The sequence below is a fragment of the Salmo trutta genome, chromosome 21, assembly GCF_901001165.1.
Source record: "Salmo trutta chromosome 21, fSalTru1.1, whole genome shotgun sequence".
Lineage (NCBI taxonomy): Eukaryota > Metazoa > Chordata > Actinopteri > Salmoniformes > Salmonidae > Salmo > Salmo trutta.
The window spans coordinates 3,165,029-3,179,790 of record NC_042977.1 but is presented as its reverse complement, the minus strand read 5'-3'; the positions used below and the strand labels follow the sequence as shown (position 1 = coordinate 3,179,790).

Genomic DNA, 14,762 nt, shown 5'->3' with positions numbered 1-14,762 from the left:
ATTCTGGTTCATCAAGAGATAATACAATTTGAAGTCAAACTAATCAATGATAGCCTGTTTATTTGAGAATCAGATTTTTTTTTAACCCACTGTAGTTGTAGAGGCAGTTTGAGATCATATTGACTTGTTATGGCTCTATTTCTTTCCCTCGCACTTTGTATGTATTGTTATAATGGTGAGTAATAATGTCTCATGTGGTGTCACATTCATTTTTAAACACCATGGTTTAACTATACTAAGAGTAGTGTTATATTTAGGTCGCGATGTGTTGATAGTTATGAAGGTACTGTGTGTGTGTGTGTGTGTGTGTGTGTGTGTGTGTGTGTGTGTGTGTGTTCGTGCGAAGAGGAGTGTCTTAATAAACCAAAACACACTACCCCACACAAATCTCCCTATAGGAACCCAAAACCAAGAGTTTTGTTTCCCAAATGCCAGACTTAAATGCACTTGTTGTCTTGGATGCCAACAATATTGTTGTTCTTGGATGCCAACATGGAGAACAGTGCCTTCGGAAAGTGTTCAGACCCCTTGTCTTTTTCCACATTTTGTTACATTACAGCACTATTCTAAAATGGATTTTCAAAAGATAATCCTGAGCAATCAGACAGAAATGTCTTCCTATTTGTTAAGTATTAATTGCTAACTATTAATATCAAACAAACCAGGTAAATACGTAATTTTTCTGTCACAAATCGCTGCCAAAGGTGCTTCGAGAAAGTACTGAGTAAAGGTTCTGAATACTTATGTAAATGTGATATTTCCGGGGTTTTTTATTTTATAAATTAGCTAACATTTCTAAAAACCTGTTTTCGCTTTTCATTATGGGGTATTGTGTGTAGATTGATGAGGATTTTAAAAAAAATCAGTTTTAGAATAAGGCTGTAACGTAACAAAATGTGGAAAAAGTCAAGGGGTCTAAACACTTTCCGAAGGCCCTGTATAGACTGCAGAACTCTCTGTGCATCGACGGTTCTACGATACATACACCACCACCAGACTAACATTTCTTTTGCACAGTTGTACCAACAATTTTTTGTGCTTTTGATGTATAGTTTCTGTTTTCCACACCTGACTACTTTTGAATATTAATTTAAACAAATTTTAACTCTACAAGGACCAATCCAATCAAACATTGCCTGTATTTCCCGAATCAAATTTGAACACAGCACAGTTTTTTTGGTAACGATTTTAGTTGTCTTCTCATGTTCACCTTTCCTTGGCTTTGTCTCTTTCCCTGCACATTGCATGTGATGTGCCATGGTAAGTTAGCGCGTCACATTCAGTTTGTAGATCCCTGACTAGTATGAGTAGTAGACATGTTTAGCATTAGCATGTTTACCTATCAGTGTTTCCTAAGGCATTCAGAGGTACTACTACACTACAGTATCTACTTCATGGTTATCTAACCATTGTTCATATTCTGATTAAAACAAACCAGAATGTATACAGTTTACTTACTACAGTCAATTATATTTCATATATTCACATGATAAAATGGATATGTTCTGTGAGCCCATTTTATTTGTAATGCCATGGAAATTCCCTGAGCAATAGATAATGTGGGAAGATTTCCTTTACTGCTATTGCCTTGGCAACCAAATTCACCATTAACCTCTTTAAGTACTCATGCAAGTCATACATATATATCTGTAAAACATCTTCCAAAGAGCAAGTTGTATAAGGTTCAGTGGTTATAAACAAATCTTATCACTCTCCTATGATTTTCTAGATTGCCATAGTATAGTCACATGTTGAATACATGTACAGCACAGTCAATTATGATGTGAGATACAGGTGAATCAGTGAATTGCAGTATGTCTGACATGGAGTGGCATTAACAACCCCAAGAAAGTATACACCACGGAACTAGAATAGAACACTTAGAATAGAATAGAACATCTGGAATAGAACACTTTTAGAACACTTCGTAGGATATCTATGGTACCCAACACCAAAACTGTAATGCTTCTGGCACCCTTCTCCACCTCCCCAGTTCAAAAAGGGACCGCCAGTGCCCCCGCCACCCAAGACCCCGACCAAGGAGCTGCACCAGGAGCAGATAATCGACCTGTTTGGGGGCCAGTTCTTACCCGCGGCTACGCCCTCGCAGGTCAGTCACATCCCGGGTTCTATTTGACCATTTTAACAAGGGATTCTTATGCCCTCCTTTCCTTGGACATGCATTGACATGATTGTATTCGTGAAAGCTATGTAGTGGAACTATCTGTCTAGATGACCCTAGAGAGAGCGTTTTCATTACAATCCAGGGCCCGGTTTCCTGATAGCGATAGAACTTAGCCTTACGAGTGGTTTAACGATGCATCTTTCCTGCAACGGCCAAAGATGTAACATGCGTTTCCCAAAACACCACACAGAGAGAAGGTTCGCTAAGTGCGTTATTGACGTATGTGTCGATACTGATGGGATCGAAAGAAAGGCAGCGCTGCTCTCGGATCAGCCTTCTCCATTCAAATCTTACCTTAATATTTGAATTATTTCACAATACTGATGACGGATCAGCTCCTAGAGAGGAATTATCACCTATGGCTGCAAATATTGAGACGGCTTATTCTAATGCTTACCCTATAATAATGCACTAAATAACAGATTTGGCACATCATTGCACACCTGTTAGACTACATAACATGAAATGTATTCAGGCAAAAATTATAGACAGTAGCCAAATAGCAAAATATAACTCAATTGAATGAAAATGTAATAGATTATTTCAATATCATTTACATATGTAGACCTATGTAGCCTCTACTGGAGGTAGGCTAAGTATCTTTTAATGCAGTCATCTCGTTTTTTATTACATTTGTATTATTATTATTCTATATTTATTCAGGGAAAACCCATTGAGAACAGGGTCTCATTCACAAGGGTGCCCTGATCACAACCAATACAATGTAAAACCAAACAGCAATCAATACAAAATACAACATTTATGGAAACAGTTAGTCCTCAGCTACTACGTCCTCAATTTAACACCTTAAACTACCCAAGCGGCACCAGAACATCTAATTGTAATGAGTTCTGCAAATTACTCCAGCAGTGAGGTGCATTAAAACCAAACGTGGAATTGATCTAATTCAGTGGAGACCTGAGGAACCTCAAGAGTTAACCAAACCTGTGAACCGATTTGGTAACTCGTGTTTTTATACTTCAACAACGAAGTTAGGTAGTCGGGAAGCTTGTGTAGTAGAGCTTTGTAAACTGAAAGGGAAAAGTGAAGTGATCTACGGGACTTTAAGGAGGACCAGCCAACCTTTTGATACAGGATGCAGTGCTGAGTATTAAAACTGTCACCTGTGATAAAGCGAAGTGCACTATGGTAGACAGTGTCCAAGGTTTAAGAGTAGTGGCTGCTGCATTCTGGTAAATTGTGTCACCATAGTCAAGAACTGGCAGGCAGTTGAGTGTACAATCTGCTTCCTGCTGTTAAGGGAGAGGCCATATCTATTTCTAAAAAATATTAGCTTTTTAACTAGGGGGAGGGGTCTAAGCTGACATGGAATTGTTTTAAGATGGTCATACCATGGATCACTTTGCTATAGGAATTTACATTTTAGGACCCAATTAGGTATATATTATAAATGTAAAAATATTTGATAAAATATTGTATTTGGCCTTTACTACTATAGACCATATAAATGAATTGAATAACACATTCATAAATGGCAATAAATCTTAAGGAATAAGGTTTTGAAGTGTCTGTCCTATATCTATATATAAGAAAGCTCAGATAATTTTTTATACTTTTTTTTTACCCATATTCAACCCCTTTTTTTGGAGGGGGGATACAAAACTACCTCCATACTTCCATTCATTTTTTAAAAAACAGCACCGGTTACCTTCAGATGACTCCCATGATGTGGGTTGTGAAGCAAATTGGAGAACACCATCGTGTTCGTGAGAATCTTCCCTTTCCACAGTGGTGTCACGTGAGTTTGTAGCCCAAACAGTTCGGATGCTACAAACAGAAGTTGGCACATCGACGGTATCGACTTCAGACGAGTCCCATGGGGCTTGTGAGGGTCATAGAGCAAAACGTGTTCGTGAGAGTCTCATCTTTCGAAAGAGTGGTAATATTAGTTGGTAGGCCAAACTGTTTGGACGCTAGACTTTTTTGTGAGAAAACAGATTTTCGGGATGTCATGGTCTGACAAACACTTCTGTAGCTCGGCCACCTTCCATCGCAGATAGCTCTAGCTTAAACTGATGGATTTTCATGGGTATCTTTTTATTGTGTTACTTAGATTGACGCACTGGATATTTATAGGTGTGAACCCGATCAATGGGGGAACCGTTTAATGAATTAGAGAACAACATATACACTACATGACCGAAAGTATGTGGTGACCTGCTCGTCGAACATCTCATTCCAAAATCATGGGCATTAATTTGGAGTTTTTCCCTCCTATGGTGCCACTCTTCTGGGAAGGCTTTCCACTAGATGTTGGAACATTTCTGCGTAGACTTGCTTCCATTCAGCCACAAGAGCATTAGTGAGGTCGGGCACTGATGTTGGGCGATTAGGCCTGGCTTGCAGTCAGCGTTCCAATTCATCCCAAAGGTATTTGATGGGGTTGAGGTCAGGGCTCTGTGCAGGTCAGTCGAGTTCTTCCACACCAATCTCAACAAATAATTTCTGTATGGACCTAGCTTTGTGCACGGGGTCTACATACTTTTGGTCATGTGTTGTATGTTTAGTGGTGCTCTTCTGTGTATAAAGTGACGCGGTAGAGAAAAAACACATCTAATGACAAGCTTAGCTATTCTAAGAATGGTCTGAGGCAGTTGGTAAATAACTAACATTTTCAAGTGCAACTTTAGTAACTATGGTTTTGGGAAACAGCTCAAAGATTTAACGATGCTCCTACGAATGTTCTACTGATGGACTTAGCCTTAAGATGTTTTTGGGAAACGGGCCCTGAACTGTTCAGTAGACTCCACAACAGACCACTTCAATAGCCACAAGTCACTGTTGTCGTCTTTTGTGTCTATACTTGGTTTTGTGCATGCAACTATCTGGCTTTTTCAAAGTATTCAAACTGGGCACTAAACTACTCTCCAAAACTACCTGAGATGCAGAGGTCTCCACTAGCATGCCCTGTATTATTCCATCTATTACAGTACTGTTTGCTTCTGGTCCTGGTGGGTCACAGTGTTTGCAGGTTTTCCACCAGTGGGAGTGGGATATATTAAACATGTATTGTTATAGAGGGGAGGGGTCAAGGGTTTATTAAGAGAGTGCCGTCAAGATTACAAATCCCTTATAAACTACAAAGGATACAAATAACCTGGGGCCATATGAAGCGTCTCAAAGTAGGAGTGCTGTTCTAGGATCAGTTTTGCCTTTGAGATCAAAATGAATAAGATTACAAAGACAGGGAGGATGAACCTGATCCTACTTCAGCACTCCTATTCTGAGATGTATGATAGATACTTCTCCTGATCTCAAATGTTCAGCCTTTCAGTACGGTTGTGTTAGAGAGCTGTTAACTCAACCAACACTTGAATTCTATTATTTTCAGCCAAATGAAAGACCTGGAGAATCTCTCCTGGATCTGGACTTTGATCCATTCAAGCCTGACAGCAACACTACTATCGGACAGGCTGCACCACCCATAACACAGGTCCATTTATCTCCATTTTCATCTATTATACCACAATGCTATGCTATCCGTCTTAAATGTATCTTATATTCAGCTTAAAATGTTTCTGTACACAAGATAGTGTATATCTCTGTTCTCTAGTAATATACACGCACACCAATAGAGCACATAGAGTGCTCTTCATTCATAGTGAATAATCACGTGTTTTGTTCTACAGCAACTACCCTGGGATTTGTGGACAGTAAGTACAGTAATGTCATCATTGGTTGCTTGATGGGATTTATAACCTTGATGTATGAGATTAGTTAGTTACAATACGCTATAATAATACATATTATACCTAGATATGTTAGAGAATCAAGTATACATTCCTTTTTATAAAATTGACCGGTCGTAGTCTTTGAATTTTGAAAAATACAAGACTACAACCCATTTTACATGTCCCCATTTAGCACTGATCCTTATTAAAGTGTTTCAATCAAGTGGAAAATTAAGAAAAACCATTGAGCTATCAGTCTCAACACGCAGGAATCCTGACCTCTACTAGCTTTGATTGGCATGGTGATCTGCATGCTCAGTAGACTAAATAAAAACAAAGTAGCCATTTTGTGGCTTTTGTTATGCTAAATGTTTTTCCTCCCATGCAACAGTATTTAAGACTACCAAATAGCAGATTGCAAGTTAAGTTCCAAGCAATTAACTTGGCCCTCTTATTCTTATGCTGCTCCATGTATATTTGTATTACAATTTGTATGTGTAACGATGAATGAAAGTTATATTTAACTTTGTTCTTATTGATAAAAAAAGTAGTATACTACTTTTACAGTAGTATACTGATGAATCTGACATTAAATACAAATATTTTTTTCCCAGGGAAATGCTGAACCTGCGCAGCCTGTACGTAATACATCCACACCTGACGTTTAATCACCAATCAAAATCACTTTCGGAAAATATTTACGTGCCTTGATTTAAAAAAAATGTAATATCTGTGACCTCTGGTCGTACCTGTTATCAAGCCAGTTGTTTGATACCTGTATGTTTTTCACTCTTTTCGTCACAATCCAGAACTGTTCACTATACTCCACCACAGACCACTCCATTAGCCACAATCCACAGTCACAATTGTCTTCTTTTGTGTCTATGCCTTGTCTTCTTTCTTTACCTCTGTCAATTACTTCACTTTCTCTCTCTGTCCTCTTGTGATAAACACTCTCTGTGCTCTCTTTACCTTACCTTCACGCACCGGCTTGGTCCTTCCAGACGGATTCTGGGTCTATGAGTACTGTGGGTGTGGAGGAGGATGGGGGCGGCGGTGGCGAGGCCCCGAACACTGCCGACTTTAACCCTGGGTTCCCCGCATTCCCCGAGCAGGCGGGAGACCCCAGCTTCGCCACCGACTGGGCTGCTGACTTCGGCTCGGCCCCGGCAAAAGGAGACTCTGTCCCGTCTGCCACCGAGGAGGCAGCCGGCGAGGTTCCAGCGACCACAGGGCAGGACGAGGCCCAAGGCTGGCCTGCAGCAGACGGCTGGGGCGGGGAGACAGGGGAGGCAGCAGGAGCAGAGCAGCCGCAGGGGGCCGAAACGGCCGCAGCTGGAGACGAGGTTAGCGGCTGGGATCCCAACCCCCAACTTACCCCCAACTGTGATCCTTGTGCAGTGGGGGGCGACCAGCAGGCCCTGCAGGAGCCGGTGCAGGGGCCACCAGAGGCAAGGTCATGGGGATGGGAAGCGGGAGAGGCAGGGGAGGCAGGAAAAGGGGAGGCAGGGTCAGGAGAGGGATGGGAGGCAGGGTGGGGAGCAGGTCAGGCAGATTCAGAGGGAGACGAGGCAGGTTGGAGAGATCGTCGCAAATCCACACCGGGCCTGCGTATCACCAACGAGCATGGCCAGGTGATTGAGGACACCCCTGAAGGCAGCGAGCATGGCCTGTATCTGGTCCAGCCTGGCGGCAGAGGAGGTTTCGGCTCAGAATATGATACGACGGAGGAGTGGGGGGACTCAGTGGGGCAGAACGGAGGATGGGCCAGCACTGACGATGAACTGGACTCCGCCACAGACCAGGGTCTAACAGACCGTAGCACATCCCAGGGGGGCTTCGCAGACTGGGCTTCAAGTGATCGGGCCACCCCCTTACAGGAGGAGAAGGCTCTGGCAAGCGATGCAGGGTTCGCAGCGGACTGGGCCCAACCAATAGAACAGGCACCAACGCAGTCTACCGAAACAGGAACAGCATTTGCGGATCCAACCAGTGTCCCAGAACAGGGCTCAACGGGTGAACAGGTGATCCATTTTGGGACCGATCCTTTTGTGGAGATCCCTGGGGAAGGTGGTTTTGAGTCTGACCCCTTTGCAGAGACACCTGGGGGATTTGCCTCAGATCCTTTTGCGGAGACTCAGAGGGAAGGCGGGAGAGGGGATTTTGCATCTGATCCTTTTGCGGAAACTCATCTGGGAGGGGGATTCGAGTCTGTTCCCTTTTCCGTAACTCAAGGGGGAGGTGGGGAAGTTAGATTTGCGACAGATCCATTCGCAGAGACGACCGGGGAAGGTGGGTCAGGGTGGGCGGCAGACCCTTTCGCTAATAATGGTTCAGTCCAGTGGGCAGGTTTCCCCGCTCCCTCCGCAGAGACAGGCGGCGCCACCACCGACAGCGGGTCCTGGCAGGAAGTCAGCGACAGCAGTGGCTTCTTCTCCTCAGGGGGTGACGGCAGCCAGGCAGGGGACCTCTTCGCCTCCTTTCCCGGGCCAAGAAGCGAAGCCGTAGCTAAGGAAGGAGTCGTCCCCCGAGCTCACAAAGAGCCTGATAACTCGGACCTGTCCGAAGACGAGGTCGCGAACAGGAGATACGGAAAGTTGTACCAAGAGATAGATACAGAAAAGGAAGAGGTACCTGACTTCCTCCCCCCTCTACGTAGAGAATAGCGTAGAGTAGTCTAGAGCAAACAGAATCCCCTCTTCCTTACTTTCCCTCCCACAGATGTACAAATAATAAAATAAACAGTGCTGTCCCGCAACCCTACCTGGATCCTGCAGCGCCACAGAATCCCAGCCCTCTTCTCCTCTCTCTCCTCTGCTTGCTTGTCTGCTTGTCGGTTCCACTTTGTCAATTTTATAAAAAAACATTCCATCACTTGCCGCATAATTAAAACACATTTCAAAGCAGTCATGCCAAAAGCCTCCAATACTAATTATGTGTCTGTGATTTGATTTAGGTGACCAACAATGCATTTAACGGATTTCCCCAGGTAATTAGTCTCGACCAAATTTCTATTTTAGTGATCACAAGATGATATTGACAAAAGGATTCATCACTGCCTTGTTAGTTAGAGCAGATGCTTTGTCATTAGAAAAACTAAAATATAATATGGTAGAGGACAGGAAGGATCAAGTTGGATCAGTTGCAACAGAACATTAGGAGGAGATGTTCCCATTTTTTGGTTTAAGATAATCTCCATTTGTGTCGGGGATTTTTTTGTATTTCATCCTGTGAATGGAATTACTTGTTAAAACTGACCATAAATATTTTACACTATATATATATATATATATATATATATATATATATATATATATATATATATACAAAAGTATGTGGACACCCCTTCAAATTAGTGGATTTGGCTATTTCAGTCACACCTATTGCTGACAGCTGTATAAAATCGAGGACACAGCCATGCAATCTCCATATACAAACATTTGCAATAGAATGGCCTTACTGAAGAGCTCAGTGACTTTCAACGTGGCATGCCACCTTTCCAAAAGTCAGTTCGTCAAATTTCTGCCTTACTAGAGCTGCCCCGGTCAACTGTAAGTGCTGTTATTGTGAAGTGGAAACGTCTAGGAGCAACAACAGCTCAGCCGCGAAGTGGTAGGTCACACAAGCTCACGAAGCACGTAGCGCGTCAAAATCATCTGTCCTCGGTTGCATCACTCACTACCGAGTTCCAAACTGCCTCTGGAAGCAACTTCAGCACAAGAACTGTTCGACGGGAGCTTCATGAAATTGGTTACCATGGCCGCCCAGCCTCACACAAACCTAAGATCACCATGCGTGTTGCCAAGCGTTGGCTGGAGTGGTGTAAAGCTTGCCGCCATTGGACGTGTTCTCTGGAGTGATTAATCACGCTTCACCATCTGGCAGTCTGACGGACAAATCTGGGTTTGGCGGAAGCCAGGAGAACGCTACCTGCCCCAATGCATAGTGCCAACTGTAAAGTTTGTTGGAGGAATAATGGTCTGGGGCGAGTTCCAGTGAAGGGAAATCTTAAGTCCACAGCATACAATGACAGTCTAGACGATTCTGTGCTTCCAACCTTGTGGCAACAGTTTGAGGAAGGCCCTTTCCTGTTTCAGCATGACAATGTCCCTGTGCACAAAATAGAAGTCCATACAGAAATGGTTTGTCGAGATCAGTGTGGAAGAACTTGACTGGCCTGCACAGAGCCCTGACCTCAACCCCATCGAACACCTTTGGGATGAATTGGAACGCCAACTGCAAGCCACGCCTAATCGCCCAACATCAGTGCCCGACGTCACTAATGCTCTTGTGGCTGAATGGAAGCAAGTCCCCGCCGCACTGTTCCAACATCTAGTGGAAAGCCTTCCCAGAAGAGTGGCTGCTGTTATAGCAGCAAAGGGTGGACCAACTCCATATTAATGCCCATGATTTTGGAACGAGATGTTCGACGAGAAGGTGTCCACATACTTTTGGTCATGTAGTTTACTTACTTGCAGATTAGTTTAAACAACTGAAGTATTTAAATTCGGTAAAAGTGAAGTTAGGTGATTGTAGGCCGCAAAAGCTTATCTCCTGATGCTGCTCATTGTTGGGATTAGTTACGCACGCATTGTATAACAAAGTAACTTCAATAATATTCCCCAATTTGAAAAAGTAACACGTTACTTTTGTAACGCATTACCCCCAACACTGGTTGCAATTGACCCATAACATTGAACTTCCAGTTATATAAAAAGCAGTTCCTGTTGTGCATAAAGAAGCCAAAGACTGTCTTAGTAGTAGAATAGTAGGAAGTTTACATGGTGGAGCATTTAGGGATATTAGAATAAACTACAACTAAACTACAGTTTTGTTAACTAACCAAGTTGGGTAAACTTATGCTAACAACAATAATGTAGTTGGGCAAATTTTCTAACAACGCTAATATAGTGTAATTGCTGCATAAACTATGCTTAAATGAGTTTACCCTCCACTTTATCCTGGTTACAAACACTTTGTCAATCCCTCACTAATACTTTCCCCAAAATTATCCCATCATAACTTACCTTTGAAAACTAACATTTTATATGCTCTGATATTTTATTAACTGCTGGTTTGCTGCCAGTGTAGTTTTAACTTTCTCCCTCTCTTTCTCTTTCCACCAACTTATGGAAGATGGAAGCAACAGCCCCAACATTTGTTGCGGATTTTGATAAGCTGGTAAGTCAAGTGTCAATATGACAGATGTTTTTGCTCTTCCATTACTATGTTTTATGTATATATATATATATATATATATATATAAACTCAGCAAAAAAATAAATGTCCCCTCACTGTTAACTGCGTTTATTTTCAGCAAATTTAACATGTGTAAATATTTGTATGAACATAACAAGATTCAACAACTGAGACGTAAACTGAACAAGTTTCACAGACATGTGACTAACAGAAATGGAGTAATGTGTCCTGAACAAAGTGGAGTAACAGTCAGTATCTGGTGTGGCCACCAGCTGCATTAAGTGCTGCAGTGCATCTCCTCCTCATGGACTGCACCAGATTTGACAGTTCTTGCTGTGAGATGTTACCCCACTCTTCCACCAAGGCACCTGCTATTTCCCGGACATTTCAGGGAAGACATCCTCCTCCCTCATGTGGTACCCTTCCTGCAGGCTCATCCTGACATGACCCTCCAGCATGACAATGCCACCAGCCATACTGCTCATTCTGTACGTGATTTCCTGGAAGACAGGAATGTCAGTGTTCTGCCATAGCCAGCGAAGAGCCCGGATCTCAATCCCATTGAGCACGTCTGGGACCTGTTGGATCGGAAGGTGAGGGAAAATAAGGAAGAGGGGATTCTGTTTGCGCTAGACTACTCTACGCTATTCTCTACGTAGAGGGGGGAGGAAGTCAGGTACCTCTTCCTTCTCTGTATCTATCTCACCCTCCGATCCAACAGGTCCCAGACGTGCTCAATGGGATTGAGATCCGGGCTCTTCGCTGGCTATGGCAGCTCTAGCCTCCGCTCGATGCGGATGTTTCCTGTTATCCATGGCTTCTGGTTGGGATATGTACGTACAGTCACTGTGGGGACGACGTCATTGATGCACTTATAATGAAGCCGATGACTGAGGTGGTGTATTCCTCAATGCCATTGGATGAATCCAGGAACATATTCCAGTCTGTGCTTGCAAAACAGTCCTGTGGTGTATCATCCGTGTCATCTCACCACTTCTGTATTGTGCGAGTCACTGGTACTTCCTGCTTTAGTTTTTGCTTGTAAGCAGGAATCAGGAGGATAGAATTGTATTCAGATTTGCCAAATGGAGGAGCTTTGTATGCATCTCTGTGTGTGGAGTAAAGGTGGTCTAGGATTTTTTCCCCCTGGTTGAATATGTTACATGCTGGTAAAAATTTGGTAAAACTGATTTAAGTTTGCCTGCATTAAAGTCCCTGGCCACTAGGAGCGCCGCTTCTGGTTGAGCATTTTCTTCTTTGCTAATGGCCTTATAGAGTTGGTTGAGAGCGGTCTTAGTGCCAGCTTCGCTTTGTGGTGGTAAATAGACGGCTACGAATAATACAGATGAGAACTCTCTTTGTAGATAGTGTGTTCTACAACGTATCATAAGGTACTCTGCCTCAGGCTAGCAATACCTCGAGACTTCTTTAATATTAGACATCGCGCACCAGCTGTTATTGACAAAAAGACACACACACCCACCCCTTGTCTTACCAGAGGTAGCGTCTCTGTTCTGCCGGTGCATGGAAAATCCCGCCAGCTCTATATTGTCCGTTTCTTCGTTCAGCCACGTCTCGGTGAAACATAAGATGTTAGTTTTAAATGTCCCGTTGGTAGGATAATCTTAATAGTAGGTCATCAATTTTATTTTCTAACGATTGCACGTTAGCAAGGTAAATGGAAGGCATTGGGAGTTTACTCGCTCGCCTCCGACTTCTCAGAAGGATCCCCGATCTGCGTCCCCTTTTCCGGTGTCTTTTCTTCACACAAAAGGCATGGATCTGGGCCTTTTCCAGTGAAAGCAGGATATCCTTCTTGTCAGACTCGTTAAAGGAGAAAGTTTCTTCCAGTCCGTGGTGAGTAATCGCTTTTCTGATGTCCAGAAGTTATTTTCGGTCATAAGAGACGGTAGCAGCAACATTATGTACACAATAAGTAAAAAAAGAAGTTACACAAAATGCAACAAAAAAAATAAAAAATTGCACAATTGGTTGGGAGAATGTAAAACGTAAGCCATGTTCTTTGGCGCCATCTTCACATTCATTCAGTTGTATTTGTTAAAGCTGCAATATGTTCGTTTTTGGTTGACCCCTCCAAGGTTGACCCCTCCAAATTCACATAGAAATGAGAGTTATAGATCTGTCATTCTCATTGAAAGCAAGTCTATGAAGCGTTAGATCTATTCTATGTGCGCTATTTCTATGTTTCACGTTCCTAAGGTAATGTTTTGCTTCTTTTATTTTTGATTTTGTACACCAGCTTCAAACAGCTGAAAATAAAATATTTTGGGTTATGGAAAATATATTTCACAGCAGTTTAGACGATACAATGATTTTCGACACAATGACTGAAATTTTGCAACCAGGAAATGGCGGAGCGATTTCTGCATAGTGCATCTTTAAGTGCAGTTTTGGATGTGTTCACACTTATGTTGAATTTGTTATCCAAAACACTTTATTATGTTTTTTGTTATTTTGTATTGCTGCCAAAATGCTCAAACTATACTCTGAAGCAACATTTAAACTATACTCAGCAATATTGAATCATCATACTGTACATAGAGGAACAAGTTCCTGCATACAGATCTCAACAACAACAACATTTTAATCTGTCAAGACTGTCCCTATTAGCTCTTCCCAATTTGTGCCCTCCCTTGAGGTATTTCCACGCTGGAAAGAGGCAACAGTGACAATCTATTCTGATTTGAGTTCTGTGATATCTGTAAGGTTGCCTTGTATGATGTCATATTATTAAGTCTGCCTTTAAGGGCTTCAAACACCTTTATTCTCTGTTGAAACCGCATAACTAATTCAATTAATTGTAGATTAAAGGAAACTGCGCTGCAGTTCCACTCGGAATGTTTATGTTGTATAGTTATACAGAGGGTAAAAGGGTTAAACAGCCATACCTATCCAGGTAATAATAATGATGATGATGATGATAATGATAATAATTCATTTTAACGGTAGTGCATTTGTTGCACCCAAGGTGCTACACAGCATAATCAAAATGTACACAAGAGGTATGGTGAGGTGGGACAGGGGTGGTTGTGGGGCTGCTGTAATGTGTAAGACCGGGGATGTTGATCAGCTCTTCCCTCAACTGTCTTTGTGGAAAGAATGAAAGCAATGCCGCCATGGCCCCTGAAGCTGCTGCGCCCCCAGCTGAGACTGCTGTGGCCCCGGAGGCAACAGCTGAGACTGCTGTGGCCCCGGAGGTCCTTGGGACTGAGACCTCAGATGCCACAGAGGCAGCGGCCGAGGCAGGGGAGATCCAGGAGCCTGCTCCCCCGACTAGTGAGGCTGAGGCAGCCGAGAGTGCCACCAGCCCTGGAGAGGAGAAGCCTGATGTGAGTGACAGTTAGCTATTATATACAGTAACTGTGAAATAGCACGCTCATCATCACAAGCATGGGCCATTCCCCAGCCATCTATGGTCCAAGTCATCATTATAGGCATAGTTGTATGCCACTGTTTAAGTGAACCTTTTCATCACCGTCATCATCATCATCGTATTTATTATCATCGTCATTTTTATCATCATCATCATCATCAATGTTTTCACATTATCATGATCATCATCATCCCTTTCATTATTTCCGTGGAGATGCTTTCTGATTTCATGTCTTTTATGATTATTACTTTGAAATTACCGACACCTTCCTTGTCATTCAATTAAGTTCTCC

At 42.7% G+C, this 14,762-nt stretch overlaps 1 protein-coding gene across 5 annotated transcripts in view; it reads left to right on the top strand.

Moving 5' to 3' along the window:
- Positions 1–14,762, top strand: part of amph (amphiphysin) — a 120,218-nt gene that overhangs the window by 85,108 nt on the left and 20,348 nt on the right. For 2 of the 5 annotated variants that reach the window (XM_029703965.1, XM_029703964.1), the window contains exons 11-18: positions 1,994–2,110; positions 5,538–5,639; positions 5,836–5,859; positions 6,492–6,515; positions 6,882–7,223; positions 8,834–8,866; positions 11,014–11,058; positions 14,196–14,426. In XM_029703965.1, the coding sequence (XP_029559825.1) occupies positions 1,994–2,110; positions 5,538–5,639; positions 5,836–5,859; positions 6,492–6,515; positions 6,882–7,223; positions 8,834–8,866; positions 11,014–11,058; positions 14,196–14,426 (918 nt within the window). The remainder of the gene's footprint in view (positions 1–1,993; positions 2,111–5,537; positions 5,640–5,835; positions 5,860–6,491; positions 6,516–6,881; positions 7,224–8,833; positions 8,867–11,013; positions 11,059–14,195; positions 14,427–14,762) is intronic. The other 3 variants (XM_029703966.1, XM_029703968.1, XM_029703969.1) reach the window with 3 other exon arrangements.